The sequence below is a fragment of the Nanorana parkeri genome, unplaced genomic scaffold (assembly GCF_000935625.1).
Source record: "Nanorana parkeri isolate BGI_ZX_2015 unplaced genomic scaffold, ASM93562v1 scaffold1314, whole genome shotgun sequence".
In the NCBI taxonomy this organism is placed as follows: domain Eukaryota; kingdom Metazoa; phylum Chordata; class Amphibia; order Anura; family Dicroglossidae; genus Nanorana; species Nanorana parkeri.
Window position 1 is genome coordinate 9,050 of NW_017307582.1, and position 23,504 is coordinate 32,553.

The 23,504-nt window shown below is 38.6% G+C and overlaps 1 protein-coding gene across 1 annotated transcript in view; it reads right to left on the reverse strand.

Moving 5' to 3' along the window:
• LOC108797633 (thrombospondin type-1 domain-containing protein 4-like) overlaps positions 1-23,504 on the reverse strand; it is a gene marked incomplete at its 3' end in the record, with an annotated part of 438,368 nt that overhangs the window by 8,487 nt on the left and 406,377 nt on the right. Inside the window, exon 6 of the mRNA XM_018569261.1 lies at positions 10,275-10,450. Within this exon, the coding sequence (XP_018424763.1) occupies positions 10,275-10,450 (176 nt within the window). The remainder of the gene's footprint in view (positions 1-10,274; positions 10,451-23,504) is intronic.

Below are 23,504 nucleotides of genomic sequence, written 5' to 3' on the forward strand. Positions count from 1 at the left end.
ATCGCTTGCAGAACCACACTTGCAGTTTTCTCTTAGTCTCCCTGCAAAGTCGCACAAATACTAGTTGAGGCCACCTGGTGAATTCTACCTAATAAAGCTTCCTGTGATGTGGTGGTAATGATGCTGCACTGCTCCTGAATTTAGAGCAGAGTTGCCACTCTCATGTAGGATGTGTCTGCTTGCACTAAAGTCAGATGAAACAAAGTTGCAGGGAGGCATAACTATTTACTGTTAACCATCGCCTGTGAGATGCAGTGTCTGGAAGGGGGAGCCTGTGAGATGGAGAATTTGGATCAGTAGAAAAAGGTAAAGGAGGTTTTTGTTTGCTATGTGAGGTTTGTTCATCACATAGTAACTAATTTCTGTACTTGTTTAGACTGTCATATAGGAGCCTTTAGTTGTAATTTAAATGGCAGAGTTTTGCTATCTGCACACTCACTGTGCCCATATACAAGGGTAAGTGCCCCATATATCAATGTAATTTGGCTACAAGCAACATCTCAGTACCCAGTCACTTCACTTGTCTATTCTCTGTGAGTATAGAAATGAATTACATATGGGTGTAAATGACTCACTGAAAATTCAGAACTGACAGGTCTGTAAAAGCAAGATATGACCTTTAAAACCCCAGGCAAAGACTTTTCCAAACCACTTTCTAATAAATAAGTACATTCCTCAGCAAGGAAATGTATTAAACACACTTTATTAAAAGGTATATTTCCAAAAGTGGTAGAAAGTTTAATATAAGCAAATCATTTTTACATGATATAAAATGTACTTTAGCCCTAAATGTAAAACTGTTCCTTGAAAAACTTAAAATTGGACAAACGTGAAGCATGCAAAACACACACCTCTTGCTTTTCTGAAGTATAGATATGAGTAATTTCAATGCTAAAAGTTATTTTATAATTTCCATGCACAGTCACAGTTGTCAGAGATACAATATGTTCCTTTGAGGCTTTATTTCTGACAGTGTTCCAGTTTTAATATAGCCCAACAGTATAGATACACTTCACTTTTTGGTATTATTCTACATGTCTATTTATACTGCAATCACTGTGTAAGTTAAAGCTATGCTAGTCTCAAACATGGTTTTGGCTCAGCTGTATCTAGGACAATACATTTACAATGTATACTGCATTATATTGCACTTGTACAGATTTTACCAAATTCTTGTTTTGTGACTTAATCCTAGCATGCTCATCTCTATATTTTCATAGCTAGAGGCTATAACTGTTTAGGCCAGGGGAAGGGGAACCTCCCCAGCCTAATGTGGTGAAACATGTTTGTAAGAAATAGAGAGTGCCGGGTATAAAATAAACAAAATGTCTACTTCACACTCATACAAATGAATATTTAGTAAGTAATTGTGGGGCTCTAAACTGGATAACAATGTTATTCTACAATAACTACAATAAAACCCCCATCAAGGGTGTCAGTGATGCAATAACAATCCCCAACATTGGTCAGTTACTGCAATAACAGCCCCTAACATTGGTGTCAGGCACTGCCAAAATAACCCACTTAGACTGGTGTTAGTGCAGCAAAAAAACCCCACAAAAACAAAACACCCAGAATTGGTGCCAGTACAGTAATAAAAAAAAAAAAACAGGATTGGTGTCAATGCAGCAAAATACATCAAGATTCAACAACACAACCACACTAAAATGCTCAGCTTCATGTCACTCTACAGCTCAGCTCTGCTCTCTTCTCTGCTGAGACATCACTTCCCTCAGGACAGTAGTGCCCAAAAAAATCCAGGGTCACCCTACTGCTGTGACTTTTTACAGACAGCACCGAACACAGCAAAGCATTTCAGCACAAAGCCCCCCAACAACCCATATCTATGCCCCAGGTCCTGCTGCTGACAAGTTAAAAATGCAGGATCCCAATAGGCTCTGCATGCCATCTGACAGTGGAAAGTGTGCCAGCTTTAGTACACGTACCGCAAGTTGCAAACTCCTTGTTCAGGCTATGCCTTATATATTTTGTCTCTGCGCCAGTGATGTACTCATATCTTCTGATACAAGGCAACACTGCAATATTGTTGCATTATGAGACTTTTAGCACCACGGGAAAGGTAGATTGCAGTAATAAGAGAAAGGGATTGTAAAGAGGGGACCACAAAATAGTAATGTTCCACATATTGGGATATGCAAATAAAGACATACTAGCTATCATATGAAAAAAACAATGAACAATTCATAAAAATAAATGTTTACACATTTGTCACTTGAAGTGTATGTATACTCGTAAGTTTTGTTTGTTTCCTTTGGGTACAGTAAGGAAGAATTATAATCCTCTCAGGTTTTGATTGCTGTGTGTGTCCATGCTAGGAAGGTTCATCCTCTCTATTTGTCCTGGGGACCACTGACATCTAAATAGAAAGTGATGGAAAATCCAAGCTTTTAGAGTTGTTCCAATGGGGACAGCTGTCTAAAAAGGGCATTTTCCTCACATTTATAGGTTCATTTTACTTCCTGTTGCATTTCCGAGACAGTAAGTGAAATCTCCCCAGCAGGACACATACTGCAAAAAAAATAAAATGATAGTGGGTTCTGTCGAAAAAAAAAGGGTTTTGAAATACATACACTTTAATATTTATAGCAGAATAACTAAATGATAGAGTAAGCGGTTTTAGCAGTACCATTTATGAAGATTCATCAAAGTTGGAATCGCAGTATAATTGTGAACAATATCATGTTTAAAAGAAATTACAAAATACTTTGCCATACTTTGCTGCCAGACATTATATACTGACATACCAGATATTTAAAGAAGATTACACATATCATCATTTAATTACTCAAATGGAAATGTTTGAGAAATTAAAAAAGGTGATTAACCCTAAGCCACATTTAAGAGTAATGATTCTTCTAACATAAATGTAAAGTCAAAGCTTAGATTTTGTTTCTCTAATGCTTTTTTAAAATGTTAAATAATTGTAAAACTAGGTTCTAGATACACAGTTATAGCCATTTATCTTGGTTTACCTAGATTTAGGGTGAAAAAAAACACATTTATCCATTGGACCACCTACATCTGACACCCTTGCTGAATTAGAGAAAAGAAAACTTCATACCAACTTTCATTTATAGGGATAAGAATTTTCTAACCCCAAGAAGCAATAAGATAAACCCCAAACATACTGAACTTTTCTGTTCTCAACTGTTACAATAATATGGTACCAAAGAGAAGGAAACCATTCCCCATCTTCACAGTCTGTGGGGTGTTCTAGGTGCACAGACATTTCTTTGGACCCACAATGCATGATGTTAACCATATCCTGCCTCTGTTCTTAAACATACCTACCATATGCACAACAACGCTCTCCTTTAAATTAAAGTAGAACTTTTTTTTTTCGTTTTGTAAAGAGTAAGGAAGGGTTATAACACCTGTCAATATTTGTTTTTTTTTTCATCTGACACACTTAAAGAAGAACTCTGGGGAGAATTATTCTTAGCCCTTGCAGTGAGGATGTAATGACACACAGGACCTTAGACCACAGGAGCAGAGAGGGAGAGAGGCTCCAGGGACCAGTCTAGCAGCCAGTCTGGTTTGGGGTTCAGGTGAGTATAACTTTTTTATTTTCCACCCTAGACAAAAACGAGCACTTAACCCTTGCAGTGTCGGGATTAGCCTCACTTCAAGGGTTAAGAATATTTTGGCCCGTAGTTCTTTAACTTCTTGTCTGACAGCCACAACAGGAAGTAAAAGGAAATTCCTCTAAAGAGAGGAAAATCCCTGGTGATCAGCAGGGTCGCCAGATCTAGTGTCCGCATTGGAAGATTTCTCATCTATTCCTCTTCGGATGACAAGCCAACTTTTGGATTTTCTTTCACTTTCAGTGATAACAGTCACCAGGACACATAAAGAGGGTGAATCACCCTAACAGGGATAGAGACAGCAATAATAACCTGACAGGTGTTCTAATCTCTCTCCACTCCATCCAAAACTAAAAAAAAAAAAGAAGTTTGGGCTTCAGTTGCTCATTAAGAAGCATGATTATATTCTACTAGTGCAATGAAGGGGAAGGTGTGATTATCATTCTTGAACCAACACCAGCTATTGCTACAATGCCGCAATACAACAATACAGTACAACTCTGTTTGTACAATATGGATGGATGTCTGAAGGGCATTGGCTCCACTAGTCAATGAACAGACTATCTCCTAACAAACAAAATGTTAATTCCTATTAACATAATCTGCAGAATATTAACTATTACATTCATCTTTGAGGTTTCTGGAAATTACAAAAACAAGTGCGAGAGAGCTGCCAGGAATATATAGTGATGAGGAGTAGGAAGTGTTTTTTTTTTAATCATGTAATATGAAGTTTTTAACCACGGGCATGTGTACCCCAGTGTGTACTTCTAATGGGACTTTTGTTTCTACATAACAGGTTGTTTAAAAAGCATTTATACGCTGTCATTGGGTGCTGGTAATAAATATAATATAAAGCGTATCTAAAGCCAAAACTGTCTGCTTTTGTTACTTTTGGATAAAGTGGGGAAGGGTTGGCACCACTCTCAGCTCTTCAGTGTCCCTGCTAGGCAGATGTAATCTCAATATTTGCCCTGGTGACAACTGTCACCAGGTCTAAAAATTATGGAAAATCTACAATTGCGAGTTGTCACCCAAACAGGATCAACCTTTCACTGCTCCTCCCCCTGTCAGTTTTAAAATGGAGAACCGGCTTCCCGCGGTTCGTACCTTTCTGTGGCTTGACAAAGAGGAAATCTCCTCGAAACGCGTAGCCGTATCCTGCAGGCAGCAAGATCTATCCCCCCGTACAGATCCCTCACTGTCCCACGCACTGGCCCATCTTTGTGCACTCCGCTGACAGTCCGCTGACAGTCACATCTAGTACTGTAACCACACGCATAGAGTCCGGGGCTACAGAGCCGATCGCGGCTCACTGCTTTCCCGTCTCAGCCGCTGCGGCTCAGCCTGGCCAGCTGAGTTCGTGACATCGGCTGACACCTCGTTTTCCCACTCCGGTCCAGGCAGACACCCACTCTCTTCCCACCTGCCAGCTGTGGACATCGCATTAAACAGACCATGGAGAACATTCTGTGAGAGACACCAGGGCATATAGGCTCACATCCCAACTGTAAGTCATCAATTTGTCCCCTTTCATATGACAAATCAGTTTTGGTTGTCTGTATTGCACACTGTTATGCATTTTCCCAAGTTCAGCACATTGGGCCATTACTCTTATCATAGGTAGTCGCGCTCCTCAAAAACGTGTTTTTTGTTGGTCTCAAATTGGCTTTACACTGGAAGTGGTTTATTTCCACTGGCTGCCATACGTACATGCCCCCCTGCGCGACCCACTTCCCCATGTTTCCCAGGTTCCGCTGCCCCTCCAGAGGGCCTGGGACCAGCATGGTCGGCAGAGGCTGAGAGAGGAGAGGGAGACTAGTGAACATCTGTTCTCTGATCTCTTCCTTGCAGAGTGAACCCAGAAGCAATGATGATTTAGTCATTTCTGGTTTCTGAGCTGTCTTTACCCAGAGACTGGGTAAGAAACTGATCGAGCACTATGTGAGCCGATGTGGGTCTTATAGAGCTCCTTTAAAGAAGGCCTGTCACCATAAACACGCTATCACATGCAACTGGCACCATTTCATTCTATAGGGTCTCTGATTTCAGGAAATATATAATCCTGGGGATTTTAACCCCTACGTGACTGACGACGTACAGTGTACGTCGCCAGCATCGGGGCTGTTTAAACAGACTCCCGGCGACTTTTGCCGCCGGGAGTCTGTTTAAACTTGTAGAGCCGACTGTCGGCTTTACAACAGAAGCGATCCTGGCGACTTACCTGTCGCCAGATCGCTTCTGCGTCCCGAAGAAGGGGCCGCCCCCCCCATTTTCAGGTCTAAAATTTGCATCTGTGTGCAAAAAAATCGCAATAACGGAGAAAGGGTTAAAGGGAAATGTTTCCAATAGGGACACTTGTTCTAATGAAATCTTCCTAATAAGACACGGATGGAAAATAAAAAAACTGACAGGGGTTTTAACTATTCCCCTCTCTACCCACAATTAAAACAAAAAAAAAGGAGAACTAGGGGGTTAAGGCTTTTCCCCATAGTTCTCCTTAGGGTAACAGGAGGACACAAACTAGCATCCTCCCGTCACCCCAAGCTCAGTATACCACGAGCTACAGCTCACGGTATACTGAGACGCCACAGTATACCGCAAGCTACTGCTCGCGGTATACTGAGACGCCGCAGCTGAAGCGGATCAAGGCAATTATGTCTGGATCTGCCCAGCTGCGTGAGTGACAGCTGGCTCTGCCTATCTAGAGGCAGAGCCAGCTGTACCCGCCCCCTCCCCGTCCAATCCGCCAGTCAGCGCTGGAGGATCGGAGCGGCGAGGGGGGAAATCCAGCCCCTTCCCTGTCACGGCAGAGGGCTGTGACAGGATCGAGAGGTGAGCGAACGCCGATATGTGTTCGCTCACCTCCTGATCTACTGAGGCGACCTGTGACAGTCTCATTGTCACAGGTCGGCTAGAACTATGAGTTGAGTGAAAAGCACTCACCTCATAGTTCTCCTTTAATAGAAATGGCATTTTCATAAAGGGGTACATGCATTATCAATGTTGACAAACACTAATCTATATTACACCAGCAAAGACACTTTTGACATTACATTTAGATAAACAATTCTGTTCTACATTGAATTAAATGATCAGAGCACATTATGTTTGTGTCTTGTCTTAGCACAATGACATATTAATAAGCCATTGCACCCTCTGGGACAATTATAAAGACATTTACAAAGACCCTGCATTAAATGTTCATGACACAGATTTTGTGTGTCATTTACCTCCCAGGTGACAAATCTGTTTATTCTTAGGGCAGAAAAGATTATGCTTTATCACATAGCAAGGCACAAATTCAGTGGAATCATTTTTTTTCTGTAAAAAAATGAGAGATTCTTGGACTCTACTAATGTTTATAGTGGCTGCAGAGTCTGTTTTACAGGATCAGTCCTCACTGCCAAGTTTCAATATTAATATTATAAGCTACTTTGTCAAATCCTATATACCTGGGACACCATTCAGCATGAGGTTATTTGCTAGTTTACCCAATGGTTTCAAATAGCATTGATGGATCTCTTTAGAAAATAAAAAAAGGAGATGTTTTTGTTCTGGAAATACGATCCGACTGGAGAAACAACAGGGGTGGACAGGGATGAAGAATTTGTTGATTAATTGCTTCATTAACTTGGAAGCCTTTCTTTATATTTTGGAGAAAAATGTGTAAAGAAAGTAATCAGTCTGTCGTCAGCTTAGCATGATTTTCTGCACTACATCATGTCACCAGATTTATAGTGAATGTCTTTTCAGTCCTTATTGCCAACAAAGATTTATACGTCTATTTTAGAGTCCAGCCACAAGATATCTGCAATCTCTAATCAGTTTTTTTTATTTCTCCATAAATGGTTGAGAGAATCCAAAATAATGAACTGTTAAGGTAGCCACATATTGGCCAGGTAAGGATATTTTAGACCTAACCTGCTACTAATTGACCCATTTAGGAGCTATTTCCGGTGACTAAATGACCACAGTAGATGATAATCCCACTGAAATGGTGCATATTTGTAGTTCTTATATGGTCATTTATATTTGTGCCCTGTACACTATTATTCACTCTCTATTGCTGTCATTGCTACCAATAAGATATACCATTTAAAATGTAGCCGGCAGACAGGATAATATTGCTAAACACTTTGGGGGGAATTCAGTACAGCATTCCGATACTTTAATGGTGGTACAGTGCCAGTAAAATAACCTATGCCTAATTCTTTAAAGCCTAGCAAAAGTTTTGGGTGCAGTACCGACTTGTGCAACTAATTAAGGTAGCTCTTATAACCTTCACTTTAAAATCCTGTTGCTATGGCTATGACAGATTAGAAAAAAAAAATCACCACCAGTTTTTAAATCAGGAAACTGCTGGTAACTAAGACCAACTCTGATGTGTAGCCAACAGCATCTACAAATACCAGGGGCTGAGAGTGGGGGAAGCCGAGGGATGCCGAGGGACTACCCCTCGGCCTGCCGAGGTTTCCCATCAGGTCCACTCTGCTACTGATTGACAACAGGAAGTGGGTGAATTCCATAGCCAATAGCAAGTAAACCTGAGTCTGTGGTTTTATCAGGCTGCACTGGTATGGACACTCTGGCCTCCGCACCGGCAGAGCAAGAGAAGCTGGGAGAGGGTAATTACTGGAGCGGGGTTCAGACTAGGGGAAAGTAATGCTTATTGGTCTGTTATGCTAGGGTACAAGTGCAGATCACCACAAGGGCAATATTACAGCTGCAGGGTAAATAATTAGAAAGTAATTATATCAATATATCTGCAATGCAGAAGCGCATTGAGACATGGGAGGTGTAGTTTATTAATTTTCAGGAAGCTGATGGATCAACCTCAAAAACAGAAGTATCTGTATCTTGTACTCATTAAAGTTAACAAGCTTCCAACACATGTATGTAAGATAGATAAATGGCTCTATATTCTGCACTATGCTATATATATATATATATCTCATATATTTATGCAATAAACATCAGTTGTAGATGCACAACTGATGCCCAAGGACATGAAGGTGTTATTTGCATATCTTGCTCACTATCTATAAATAAGGAGTAAACAGCTTGCTTCTTGGATTTCTGATCAAGGTGATAATATCAAAGTAATCTATGTTTAAAGAAGAACTCCAGGAACTAACAAAGTTAACCCTTGCAATGAGGCTACCCTTGCAGTGCCAGTGTTAAGCTGCTCATCTTTCTCTAAGGGCCAAGATACAGAATATAGGCTCACCTGGTCTTTTCGTCCTGTGGTGGTCAACACTCACCTCTCTCCCCTCCATTGCGGCTGTAGTATGTCCCTCGGTGTCCTCAATTCTAATGCAGGTGAATGGACCTGCGTTACATGTGATGACATCATGAATCCTTAGACCATTGGAGCCCAGGGGAGAGGAGGCGGCTAGTTAAGCAGCCTGGCAGGATCGCGAATCAGGTGAGTAGGGATGTACCGAAATTACATTTCTAGACCGAAACCAAAAGAGGAAGTGATGTAGAGCACTTCCTAATAATTCATAACTGGGGACACAGTAAGCTCAGTTATTTGCAAACAATCAGTACTAATTGCTGAGCGTTTGTGCTTCGCTCTCCATCTATCCACTCCGCCTGTCACAGGAGCCCAAGCTCTCCTCACTGCTCGGCCTCCTGACAGCTTCTCTCCTCCCCACTGGGCGCCGACAGAAGCAGGATTGACTTTGCGTCCCCTTGCAATTCTACATTATCGATAACTTATGTTCTTTGTTGAATACCTGAACTTTGCGTTTCTGTATCTGAGACTTTATTTGCTGGGCTCTCAGGTTGGCGACTGACATCCTCTTTTTGTCTTCTTTGTCTCTTTTGTTTTCTTGTCTGCTTTCCTCTTTTCTTTGTTTATGGGCTATACTCCTGCTCTGGTATTAGCGATATAGACTGGACTAGTACAGTGTATCCTGTACTGTGCTCCTGGGAGGGGCTCGTTTTCATTATGCACAATAAGGTATACCTTTGATTTACATCACTGCTTTGCAACATGGTACCTAGTCATGTCTATATGTGCATCTTATATTTATGAGAATTTATATGTTATTATTATTATAATACAGGATTTATATAGTGTCAACAGTTTGCACAGCGCTTTACAATATATTATGCTATGTGTTAATTGTTGGAATATGGCCTATTTGACTCTGTTCAATGTCTGTCGTGCAAAATGTTCTAAATAAATATAATGTAAAAAAAAAAGGACATGATAGAAAAAAGAAAGCAGCCAACATGTGTAATGTGTTGTCCACACACTTAATGGCTATAAAACCCCTTAAAGACAAGCAAATTTGGTTTTAACAAATTCACATTTATAAACATACCTGGAAATATTACCAATTCTTTTATAAAAACATTTTTTAGAATTACTGGCAGTTTGCTTTAAATGTCTGCAATTTATTCTTCAGAACACAATGTTGCTTTATATGAAGAATAACTGTCATCACACTATTCAGTAATTATATATCTCCATTCATCTCCATCCACTTTAGCTGTCCTCAAACTGTGTTTGTCCAGCTATTACATTTTACATACCACTTTCTAGGCTTTATCTTTTATTCCAATGTTCTGTGCCCTGAGTATCTATACTTGTGTGTTGAACAAATAGACTATTGTTCCTTGATTTAGAATTTTTAAAAGCCAACGTCTTGTACTTACATAAACATCCAGTATTTCACTGGTTGGTCCTTCAGCTAAAAAAGATTCACCCGCTGTGCTTGATATTTCATTTGGTCGCTTATATGTGAACATTGTTCCCCCGCCTTCATATTTTCCAGGTCTGTCAATCGCCCAGTTCCCATTAATGATAGATCTACCTGATCGACTTCGGAGGGCTAGTGGAGAAATATAGAAAGAATGTCACAGATAAATTGTATTACTTTGTACTACAAAGCTGCTTTATATCATTATAAACCTTATTAGATGTGACCTGCTGTTGCTGAAAATGTCATCATGATTGTACTTTAAAATAGGAATAATACAACCACAATACAACCATGTAGAAAAATCTTTAAAGATGATAATGATAAAAGTATTATAAAATTCCTTTAGGCTTTGTGGTGGCTTCTGAGGCTCTTGGAAGTGATACATGTTACCCTGTTTCCCCGAAAATAAGATCTACCCCAAAAGTAAGACCTAGTACTATTTTTCAAGATTCCTGTAATATAAGACCTACCCCGAAAAGAAGACCTAGTTTGGTGGTAGCATGTGAGGGGGAACTTGCAGGACAGATGGTATCAGCCTGCAGGGACATACTGTATTAAGAGGATGACAGGGGACTCCCTCCAGACAGCACAGTGACAGGAAGCACTCCAGTACCATACTTCACCAACTGCTGTCCCCCTGAAGGCACTGCTTAATGTAATGGTACTGTACTGTAATGTGTACCGGTAAATGGCACCATACTTTACCGCGCTGTCCACTGTCTGATGTCCCCACTGCTGCACCGCTGGTACCGCTGTCCCTGATGGCAAAGGAAGCCGGCGCTGTAGAAAGCAAGGCTGCAGCGGCAGAGCCGTATTATCCGATACTTCCTCTATAGCGCCAGTTACTGTGACAGGCGGAGTGATACCAGCTAACTTTTGATTTTTGTACATTTTGTTGCACATTAAAAAAAAATTAAACATCCCCTGAAAATAAGACCTATTGTGGTTTTTGGGGGCAAAAAAATATAAGACAGTGTCTTATTTTCGGGGAAACACGGTAGTAGAAAGATTATGTGGCATTAATGTTCAGCAGTATTCTTATCAGTCTAATACAAATCCTCCACATAAAAAAAACAATAATCATTTAAAATATGATGAACTATACGCTGCACACATGGAACTTTACTACAACATTTACCATTAAGTAACTTTTACAATTTACTGTACAATGCCCGCTAAACTATATTTCCATGGCTATATTACATATACAGATTTTCTGTATTGGATACTGTATTTTCCTACAAGAAAAATCATTAGCAACTGCTGTGATTAGAGTTGAAGGGTTCAAAGAGTGTGCTATATTTTCAGGCAGTCAGCCCTGACTGGTTAACTTGTATTAAGAAAGATGAACAGTAGGGTGCAACCATTGTTCATTGTTACTAAGAAGGAAGTAGAGTCTTCATATGTACTGAGCAAATATGACCCCCCACAAGTACATATATAATTACAAACTATATGTAGAAGCAAAAAAAACACCAAAACACCAATTGATAAGATAATTTACAATAAACTGATCAGATCATTTCATCTTGGATATCTACCATGCAGTCTGAAATAGAAATACTGTATTTGATTTATTAAAGGAGTAGAGCATGTTCACTCTGCAAAGGATTTTTCCCTTAGCTTGGCGCATGTGGTGAAATTTCACTTTGTACAAAATACCCAATCACTTGCAGGAAAAAAAAAACCATTATTATTGCTTGCATATGATTGGATAATGAAAGTCAACAGAGTTTCACCTCAAACTAAGCTAGGGGAGAATCCCCTCGCAAAGTGAAAATTTACTTTGCTACGTGAATGGCATATTTGCCTGTAGTAAATCAAGCCCACTATGTCTTAGGTAGGGGCAATTGCTCCACATCTATTTGGATACTGATCAAACATAGACTGCATAGTTATAGAGGTTGATTTAATAAAGGCAAATAGGCAAACCCCAGTGGTGATTAAATACCACCAAAAAATGGTATAAAATTAATTTCAGTGCAGCGTTGCATGACGGAATAAACGTCAAAGTACCGCAGCACTGAATACTGAAAAATGGCCTGGCCAGGAAGGGGGTCTAAACACCTGGTCTTGCAGTGGTTAAAGAGATCTAACAAAATGCTTCCAATGGTATATTAAAAAGACCAAAGGGAGCAAATAAGAGAAGTTTGGTCAACAAGGGTTTAATATCACCTTAAGAATCTAGCCTATATAGCCCTGTGAGTGAGGGACTTATAAAGACATGCAGAAGACTAAGGACTTTGTTTTGAGTATAATCTACAGGTAATATTGTAAGATCTAAAGCAAAATAATTAGTGCCCATTTAGGTGACAAGCACTACATCCTGAGAGGAATGTGTCTGGTACATTTATGTAAGTAAGTAAGTGGGTCTGAGTCATTCCTAATGTAGCTATCAGGTAGCTGACGAGTCATATCCCTTTAAATTATCTCTACCTGGTTACCAATAACGCTGCAAGTGATTTTCCAATGCCTAGTTTTTTTGCATATCCAAAAAACATGTTCAGATCATTCATAAAGAGCATATATGTGTAACATTAAATTTTAAAGTAAACCTATCATGAGAAAAAAAACTTTCCAGTAACATGCCATTGCAGACCTCCTTCTGAAAATGCTAGTTGGCTGGTTGACTCTGGCTTTAAGCCTGAATCAGAACAAGTTATATACATCAGATGTCTCAGAAAGACCAGAACTCATTTTTCTAAATACCTACTGTCTGGTCTGTGTAGGAGTAATTGATTCAACAAGACAGTCAGGCAATTAGTATTTACAGGAGATGTCAACAATAGATAACGTCCCCCTCCCTTTAAGATTGTAAGCCCTCACAGGCAGGGCCCGCCTTACCATCTTGTCTTGAATTGTATTGTGATTGTAATGTTTTCCTTATATTGTAAAGCGCTGTGCAGACTGTTGGTGCTATATAAATCCTGTATAATAATATATAAATTCTGTATAATAATACTTTCACATTTCCTTTAAAAGTGCCTTTATTTATTTATTTGTGCACTTTAACAATTAAGGTAATTTAAAGTGGAATAAATGCTGTTAAACCACATGAATAATGCTCAGCAGAAAGTCTCCCTAGTGGGGTCATAGATAGAAATAAGAACTGGACAGAAATGTTAACTCTTCCCTTTATCCAAACCTAAAACATCTGTCTGGAGTTAGGCTTTAAACTGCTGCATCTTCTTTACTGCCATGGTCACACTTTTAGTGACATTAAAGGGGGAAGGTAGAGGGAAATGGTAGGGTAGAAACACATTAATGTATACTATATGTAAACACTAACAATAAACTTCTCTTATTTGCTCCCTTTGGTCTTTTTAATATACCATTGGAAGCATTTTGTTAGATCTCTTTAACCACTGCAAGACCAGGTGTTTAGACCCCCTTCCTGGCCAGGCCATTTTTCAGTATTCAGTGCTGCGGTACTTTGACGTTTATTCCGTCATGCAACGCTGCACTGAAATTAATTTTATACCATTTTTTGGTGGTATTTAATCACCACTGGGGTTTTTTTATTTTTTACTATAAGGAAAAATTCTAAAAAATTTGGGGGAAAAAAGGTTTTTTTCCCCCATTATATTAGGAAACAATGATTATTACCCATATTTTTGTTAAAATATAAAAGACGGGGTCACGTCAGGTAAATAGACACCAAACATGTCATGCTTTAAAATTGCGCGCACCAGCGAAATCGCAAAAAACTACCATACCCAAAATTTACCATAGGCGACGCTTTAAAAGCTTTTACAGCTCATAAGTTTAGTGTTATCAGTGATTGATAGCCCTAGAATTATTGCTCTCATTCCAACGTTCGCGACGATATGTAACATGTGCGGCGTAATGGACGAAATCGTCATTTTCGCGCGTATGCGCACCCGACGCCTGTTTGCATGCGTGTATGTATGGGGGGGACTTAAAAAATAAATAATAAAAAAATGTAACTCTTTTTTATTTGTAACTTTAAAAAAAAATTGGGGGGGGAAACTTACATTTTTTTTCTCACTTAACTGTATTGCTATCACATAGGGGGCTAAGAAAACCCACTTATGTGATAGCAAAATATGTGACAGGTCCTCTTTATGGAGACATCAGGGGTCTCCAAGACCCCTAATGTCACCTAGGACCCCCCTGAAGAAGCTGATGAAGCAGAGATCTGCTTCATCAGCTTCTCTCCAGCATCTGAAGCTGGAGAGTGACACAGCGGCGCGCGCGAGGGGGCGTGGCTGAGTGGACGTCTAGAGACGCCCGCTCAGATCTAGAGAGCTCCTGGCCGGCCGTTTTTTTACAACAGCCGGCCGGGAAGTGGTTAATAAACCTATTTATCTTGCAAAAAATTCAGAGCTCTCCTGTGTCCCATGCATACTTCCTTTTTTTATCTCAAAGAGCCCACCTAGTTCTTATTGTGGACAACAGAATGCTTAGCTTTTATGTTGTGGAGATGTGAGAGTATGAGTAGTTGAGTAGTTCTGCAAAAGACACTGGGCGGGGATGAAAACAGTCCGCAAAAAAAGCAGTGCTTTGTCAACCTACAACAGGACTTAGGAGTTAGACACATTTCTGGCAGATCAACAAGTATATGTACTTGCAGGGTCTTAAAAGGATAAAACATTGGGAAATGTATATGCATTGCAGAGATGTACTGCATTTTTTAAAATTTTGGCTTGACATATTTTAAGGATGAATGTGCATGGTGCCCTTGTGTATAAGTACATTTATATTATAAATCTACAATAGTACAGATAGCTTACTAAGTAATCGTTGATGCTCTATAAGGTCCATATTTAGACTGGTTTCATATTGAATGTGATCTTTATATTTGGCTAATTCCTATCCTCCTGTTCAGAATTTCATATGTAGCCTGAAAAATGCTGTGTAAGATTGCTGAGTTCTAAATTGGAATTAATAAACAAGCTGTCGAAGGATGGATGTCTGGAAATATAACAGCCATGAAATGAAGTGTACATTTTCAGAATCAGCCAACTTATATTTCTATAAGAGTAATTTGACCTTCAGAGACACATACCAGCTGGGGACAGCTCACCATATAAGTGTTTCTCCATGTTATAGAGAAAATGTTCATAAAGTATAATAGTTTAATTCACTAAAAAGTGAAAAGATGTAGAGCATTTTAAGGATACCAGAGCCCCCTTTAATCCTAATTAAGTTTTTGTGGGAATCTTGTAGGACTTTTAGGGCCACAATTGCAGCTCCAGCTCAACTTAAAATGGGTGAAGTCACTGCTTGCTTGTTTCTAAATTTCACCTTTAAAGTGGAAATGAAGGCAAAAAGCCTAATTAACACTTGAAATATGTAAGAGTGAATTTATAATTCTTTCAACTAGATGATCAGAGACAAACAAAACACTGTTCGTATTCTTAAACCGGCTTCCCCCCTCGACTGTGTCCCAGGTGCTGGCAATGAACATACCGCACTCTAAAACACAAAGTTTCAAGCAAATACCGCACTTCACAGGATCTTTATCAGAGATTAAATATTTTTTTTAAACAGCAAACAACACACACATTCCTGCCACATGAATCCTCAACATCTAATTCTTTTCACCCATCGAGCTTCCTCATAAAGATCAATGTGAGATCAAAGTGATATCAAATGTACAATGTAAGGGAAATCCCTGCTTACATGGTTGTCACCATCAAAGATTTCCAGTTTATTCCTGATATGGTGATAACTTTCCAACATCTTGGATTTCCAATAACTTTCTTTCTCAGTGACAAAGGTCGCAAAGACACAGAGAGGGAGAATCTACCCAGTGGGTACCTAGACAGCAATAAAAAGCAGACCGATGTTCTGATCCTTCACTGCTCTATCCAAAACTAGAAAAAAATTGGCTGTACACATTTCAACTGACAAAATGGACAAGAAAGAGTCAACATAGAATAGATAAAAAAACAAAACAAAAGAAAACAGCAGAATAAAGCACCCAAGACAGTTAGATGGCTGTAACCATTCACACTTCTTCTATGAATTACGAGCTGTTAAATATGTCTGTTATGCAAATACTGAATGCTTCAATGTAACCACACTATCTGTTTAAACTAATTTATATAAGATGTCACTGATATTTTGATTTAGTATACTGTAAGAACTGCTTATCTGTGTATGTATCACGCAGATCCACACATTTGGAATGTGTGGCTGTATTTCCTTTAATCATATTATCTTAGGTTTACAATAGACACAATATTATTCATACACTCACTAAACACTTCATATCCTGTTTAAAGCTAACACCTTAAATCTAGTTGTTAAACAGCTTTTCTCATAACGCCTCACAAGAGTGTATATAATAGACTTCATTGCCAGCCTTAAAAATTTGATTTTTATGTTACTCTCACATCGTTTTCCTGCAGTAACCAAAGCATTTGCTGTACCTTCTAAACAAGATAATATTTAACAGAGGAATAGAACACCATTAGAGGAGCTTTGTATACTTTCAGTGGGAACATTAAAATGATGTCTGGATTGCAGGCCATCTATCTTGATAACATCAAATAGGAAGAAACTGGAGTATGCGGGAAAACAAGCTGCTTCTGTCCAAGTAATGGACAATTTTGTTATGTTCAAAAGTATTCCTTTATATTCTTTCTAAGCATTTGTTGCTACAGGGCTCGTATACGTCATCAGTTAATCAGAATGCAAGGTAATTTCTCTATTGTTGAATATTAGTATAATGCAGTGTGATAAATCAGAAAGATTCAGCTACTACACAGGGAATGGCCAATGTAAGTACAATGCCAGCCACACAAATTTTAAAGCCATACTTAACAATTATTTTACATTGGTGGCAGATTCAAGTGAAATTCAAGACCATTCAATGATACTGCATTTTCTTCACCTCTCTCTGCCCGTAGCTGCTGATTGACGCAATAATACCTTACTGTGTCACGCCTATATATTTTTTTTACACAGCAAATTTCACTGAGTCATGTTACTACATCACATGTTACCATACACTACATCCTCGGAAATTGGAGTCAAGAAAGTCAGATCAGGTGGTTTGATCTTAGCAAATTATTTTATGGTGTTTTATGGTTATTAGTAAAAGTTTTTAACACACAAAATTAGGAAGGAGAGTTATATTTTTTGAAGCATTTTATTTTCAACTGAAAGCTTCTAAACACAGACCCTCATAGCAACATGCAAGGTTTCAAAATGTATGACTAGTGCAGTGTGTTTTCAAAAGGATTATACAACCATTATATAATTATTCTGCCTTACAGATCCAATTTTGCAAAAAGCGTGTTTATACATAAGGCTTTAGCATTTATGTCATACAAATATACCATACTTTTTTCAAGGCTTAAAGTGGACCACCTTTACTAAAAATCACATCAGCATACAGCTCTGCATGCCGATATGAAATAATTGTACATTCATTAGTTAAACAAACATATTTGTTCTTTTACCAGTTTTCTACTTCCTGGTCCTCTTGGGCGTTAGTAATGCAGCCCATGCTCAAGCATTGCATTGTGGGAAGGTTACATCAGCAGTGCATTACTGGTAAATCTCATCTGTAATCTCACAAGATCTCAGGGAAAGGCATTTTCCTCTCCTGAGATGATGTGCATGGTCACATGTCCCAGTCACATGTGCCAGAGTTCCAGGAAGTAAAGCAAGATATATGAATCTGCCCTAAAAATGGCCACTGTGAGATGAATGGGGAGGAATAAGAAAATAAAGTATGCAAAGAATCAAAAGAATGCCAATATCTAGTATGTAAATGTTCTGGCTACTAGATAAAAACCTTTGAGGGAGTTACAAAAACATGACTTTATCATTCGAACAAGCCAACAATTTAACACAGGAATAGAACATTAGTAGAGGATCTATGTATGCTTTGTGAGTGAACATTACAAAGATGTCTGAAAGGGTTGTGTTCATGTCATGATAGCATCAAATAGGTGAAAACTGGAGAATGTGGGAAAAGTTGCTGCTTCTGGCTGAAATAAAGCTATATTTTATCATGTTCCAATGAATTCCTTCACACTCTTTCTGGGCTTTTGTTGTTACACTATCATTAAAGTGTATCATTCTCTGAGACAGTGATGTAGCCAATTTAGCTCCCAAACTATTAGTACTTGTAACTCTGACCCCCTTTTACTGGCCAAAGGTTTGTGACACTGTTGTTTAAAAATAATTCCCAGTAGGGCCTCATATTTCACAAGAATCTACTTTAATTAGGATTTTTTTATAGCTTCCGTATATTTATGGAAAAATCTAACCTTAATTGGACAATGGTTTTAAAGGGTCAGACATATGAATGTTAGTAAGTGGTAATTATAGTAACATTTATAGATTTAATGAACCTAGGTATTATACAATTAGTAAGAAATTACATACTGTTGAATGTATTTAATTGGAAAGTGACACTTGCCCCAGGTGTTCGGCAGAAGGCAAAATGCCAAGCACTGTGCACTTTCTGAATCTGGCAGACCTCATGGAAATCCTACAATGCATATTCTTCCATATTCACACCTCTTTCAACTGTTACTGTAACTGATGTTTAATTAGGCAAATAAAGGCTAGAACATGGGCATCAAGTACATTAGAGACCTCTTTAATCTCTCGCGTAGTTACTGGAAGCGCTCTGCTTACAAGGTGATTATGTAAATAGCTATTTAAATGTAAACTGCTTGTAACACTTAGTATAGGAGGAGCATGTCAGTCAATATACCCTTTGAAATCCATTTATTTTCCTTGTTTAAAGAGCACCTGTTCTGTAGTAATATGCACAATGCTGTAAAGAAAAAGTATAGAATTTTTTTACTTGATTCTTCAAATTGTTAAGTTTTAACTACTGGAAAACAAGCATAAAGTGTATCTCTACCTTGGCCATGTACGGCAAATAAAAAATTCACCACCCCATTCACCCCTTGGAGCACAGTAAAGAAAAAAGCTTGGTATTTGTCAGCATGCTTGGAGCATACACAAGACTAAGGAGCTTCCCTCTGGTTAACATGATGCTGCTTGAGCCTGGCAATTGGTCACTCAGGCACCTAGTAGGAAGAAGGGAAAAATCTCACGTTCACCCTCATTCCAAGACATATCAGGTATTTCACTTTGATTCTTCAGGCTAATGGGGTGGAAAGATGGCTGTTTAGTGAACCTATTACTATGGGCAAAGCACAGGTTCACTTGAAGTTATTGAAAGGACAGTGTTGACCTTCTCTACTGCATGATTTAGAGTATCTTTTTCTTAAAAGGCCCAGGTGCCGGATCATTCACTAGGCATCCTTGGCAGGAGTCTCAGGCCCAGCCTCAACCTTCATGCTTCTGCAGTAAACCAGACGTATAGTGTAATTGGTCATAACTGTACACCTGCCTGTCAATTAACAACAGATTATATAAATGCAAACAGTTGTTTTTTGATGGGGCCATATGAGCATAGACAATGCAAATGATTTTCTGACCATATTGCAATCCTGATCAATGTCAATCGAAGGGAGCTCACATATTACACAAATACACCAGTACTTGTGCCATCCATCTACATGCTTAACCTAACCCTTAACACAAAAGGTAGGGCCAGAAGTGTACATGTGCTGTTTTCCCCAGCTTGTCCTAAATAAAAAAAGGTGCTTTCCAATAGAATGTAATGAGGACCCAAAAACTGATTCTCTGACTCCATTTTACATTTTAACTACTTGGTGCTTCTGTAACTCCATTCTAAACTATTCAATATAGAACATGATAGTATAATTATATGAAACACCACAGGATAATAGAAGATACATATCACACCTCTTAGTGGGGGTTCAGTATTGTTCTGGAATCTGCAAGGAAAACACCCACCAAATATATTTTACATGGTTTGACAGGACTGGAATATATTCAAGGGTTACGATAATAACTTTTTTTTTACAGAGAACCCTTTATAAAACAATTTTGTTTTGATTTTTAAACAATCATTTTTTTTAGCGATCATTAATTATTCTGGTACATTAGGTTTCAGTGCTGAGTACCCTGCATTGGTAGGACTAGAACTAACCTAATCCCTAGTATTAACCACTAAAACAAAGCATTATCCTAATATTAACCCTTAATCTCACCCTTACCCAAACCCTGGAAATGAAACTTGACACTGAATTTTAACTCTAAAATGCACCCTAAAAGGTGTATCTACAGCCAAAGCTCTTTTTAGGTTTAGGTAGAATGGAGAAGGGTTAAAGGGCATGTCAGGTGTTTCCCTTTCTCAGGGCTCTGTTGCAAGGATTTTGCCTCACTTTCTGTTCCGGGCACAACATTTTACCAGGCAGCAAGTGAGGGAAAATCTGCAGCAGGAAAATTGTCAACAAGAAAAAAGCTGAGAAAGATTTAGTTACTTCCTGGCTGATAAAAATGTTATCTCCAGGACAGTGAGAAAGGACACATCTCTCTAATGAAGCCTCAGCACAACCATAAAACATAACCATAGCCTCAGCATAACCATAAAAACTGGTCAGATTGCCAGAGAAACGTCTTCAAGAAAAATACAGCAAGTCTAGTTGCCTTGATTTTTTTTTTTTTACAGATATAACATAACCTCAATGACTGAGAATCTTCACAGACACAAACAGCGACTATTACACCACTTAGGGGTCTATTCACTAAGCTGCCGAGGGCAGCCGAGTGAACAACCGACCCTAAGTGAAGTGATCTGAACACTGTTCGGGCTATTCACTTCAGGCTGGTACGGCTGATTTCAGCCGTACATAGGCTGAAATTAGCCGTACATCGGCTTGCTTCACATGGCTTCGGGTCGGCCGAACATGCTCAGCATGTTCGGCCGACCCGAAGTGCAGAAGGAGTTCATCAAGTAGTAGATTTATATTTCTTATTTTTTTGTATATTCAAAGTTTTTTTATGTATTATTTTATACGTTTTATTCATATATGTATGTTGATGGGATTTATGGTGTTTTGTCACCTTTTTTCTCTCTTTTTTTACTTGTACATGTTCTTTTCTTCTTAGTATATATTGTTCCATTTTTTTAATTATGATCTTCAGGTTTGTATACACTTTTTCCTTCTTTCCATACACACAGATTTCTTTTTGTCCCATACGCAAATTACCCTGCTCTCTGTGCACACACTTCTCTTTTATCCTTGTTCACTTTTTTCTTTTTTTGTATTCACTGCTTCCTGTCCTGTATGCACTGTCTTCGGTCTACCCTGTACACATTGTATTTTTCAATACAGCACATATTGCTTTCTTTTCTCTTGGTATACACTGTATTTTTTGCATGTATAGTCTGTTAATTGATTCACACTAGGTACATACATTTATATATATATACACATTTTGGATCTCTTATATATGGTTTAATTTTTCTGTACGCATGGTACACACTGTCCCACCTGTTCACATTTTCTTCTCACATATACATGGTCATTGTTTCTCTTTCACCTTTTTTTTCTCTTTCTTTCTCCTTTCACATACATTGTTTTGGAGACTAATATACATATACAATGAAACATCAATGCAATTGTGGTTTATCCTCAGATATATGATTTTGTATGACAATGTGTGGGCTTTCTGTGGGGAAATATATTTAGTTCTATTATTTATTTACATGGGTTATTCTGTGAATGAAGCATCATTCCTATAAGTCAGTTGATAGGTGATAATGGATGTTAGGTATTAGGTATATTCCTGTAATGTAGTCTCTTATCAATATGAGGTGGGGGCAGTCACATATTTGGACTAGGGATGCACCGATACCAGTTTTTTAGGTACACGCCATTACCAAATACCGAAGTCCCATTAAGGATGCCGGGCGGCGTGTAATGACTCACTGCACGGATCCCTGATTGGCTGAGTATTTGGGTGAGTGCTCATGCTCCTGATGCTGGTATCGGGGTAAGCATCGGGAGCATGAGCACTCACCCAAATACTCAGTATTGGCACCAATACTAGTATCTGTATTTTTGCATCCCTAATTTGGACCTTACATTTTAGTGCAAAGTCCTCTTTAATCACGTCATAGTGCCTGCAGCTACAAATTTTTAAATAACTTTAGTATTTCTTAAAATTAAATTTAAATGTCCATAGTATGGCCACAGTTCTACTTAAACTCCTAAAATATCTGACTTACCTTATCAACACATCTATAATTCAAGACTTAGACTTTGAGCCTATACTAGGATACAATGAAACTATCCCAGCTATGTCAGCATCACAAAGTAGAACTTGAAGGCCCCATAACAGCTAAGGAAATTAAAATAGCCTTAGCACTTTTGCAAAAAACAAAACAACCAGGCTGGATGGATATCTGATTAAATGGTATCAAGAAATGTAAAAACGGTCTTATCCCTAATCCACTGGAGATCTGTAAAGCAGCCTTTGAAGAAAGTGCGCTTCTGAAATCAATGCTGGAAGCATTAATTATACTATTGCAAAACCAAATAAGGACGTATAGACCGATTTCTCATGTTAATAGAGATGCCAAAATACTGGGAATGTTTTAGCCTTTCAATAAAATGAACATATTGTTTCAATTTCTAACAGCATTTATTCCCAACAGATCATCTAAAATAAACATTAGATGGTTTTTTACTGATCTACAATTTTTTTGTTGAATGCAGTAAAAAGAGCAAGTGTCATGTGACACATTTATAGAATTCAACTTAGTTGAATGGCTGCTCATGTACAAGCCTGGGTGAAAGTTATAAGTCATAAACCTAGGGCTAGATAAAATAAATAATTACATAAACTGCCAATTTCAGAAAACACAACAGGACAGTCTTTGGTAATTCCTCCTTTTTGCAAGAATAACTTGCAGTAATAATTAAGACAAAGATTAGAAAGAACACCACGCATCTCAGGTCCAGCGTTTAATGCTTTAAAGTTTTAGCAGCAGCATATGGGTTTCCATCAAGTGTTACTAGGGGTGCCTTGACCTGCAGTTAAAAATTGTCCAGTACTTCGAAAGAAACTGGCCAATAGCTAAAACAATTTGCATCAGTGAGAACAGGCCCAAATGTTGAGATGCAAGGCACAGGCATGTGTTTTCCTGCAAAACACGAGTGTGTCAGCCCTCAGTTATATACTGTAGATGTGTAAAAACTGTCCAGCAGCAGGATAGTTTGGCATCAGTGAGTACAGGCCTACTGGTCAATGCCTAACTTTTAATTTTAATATAGGGATAAGGGGTGGGGGAGGGGGGGGGGGAAAAGAA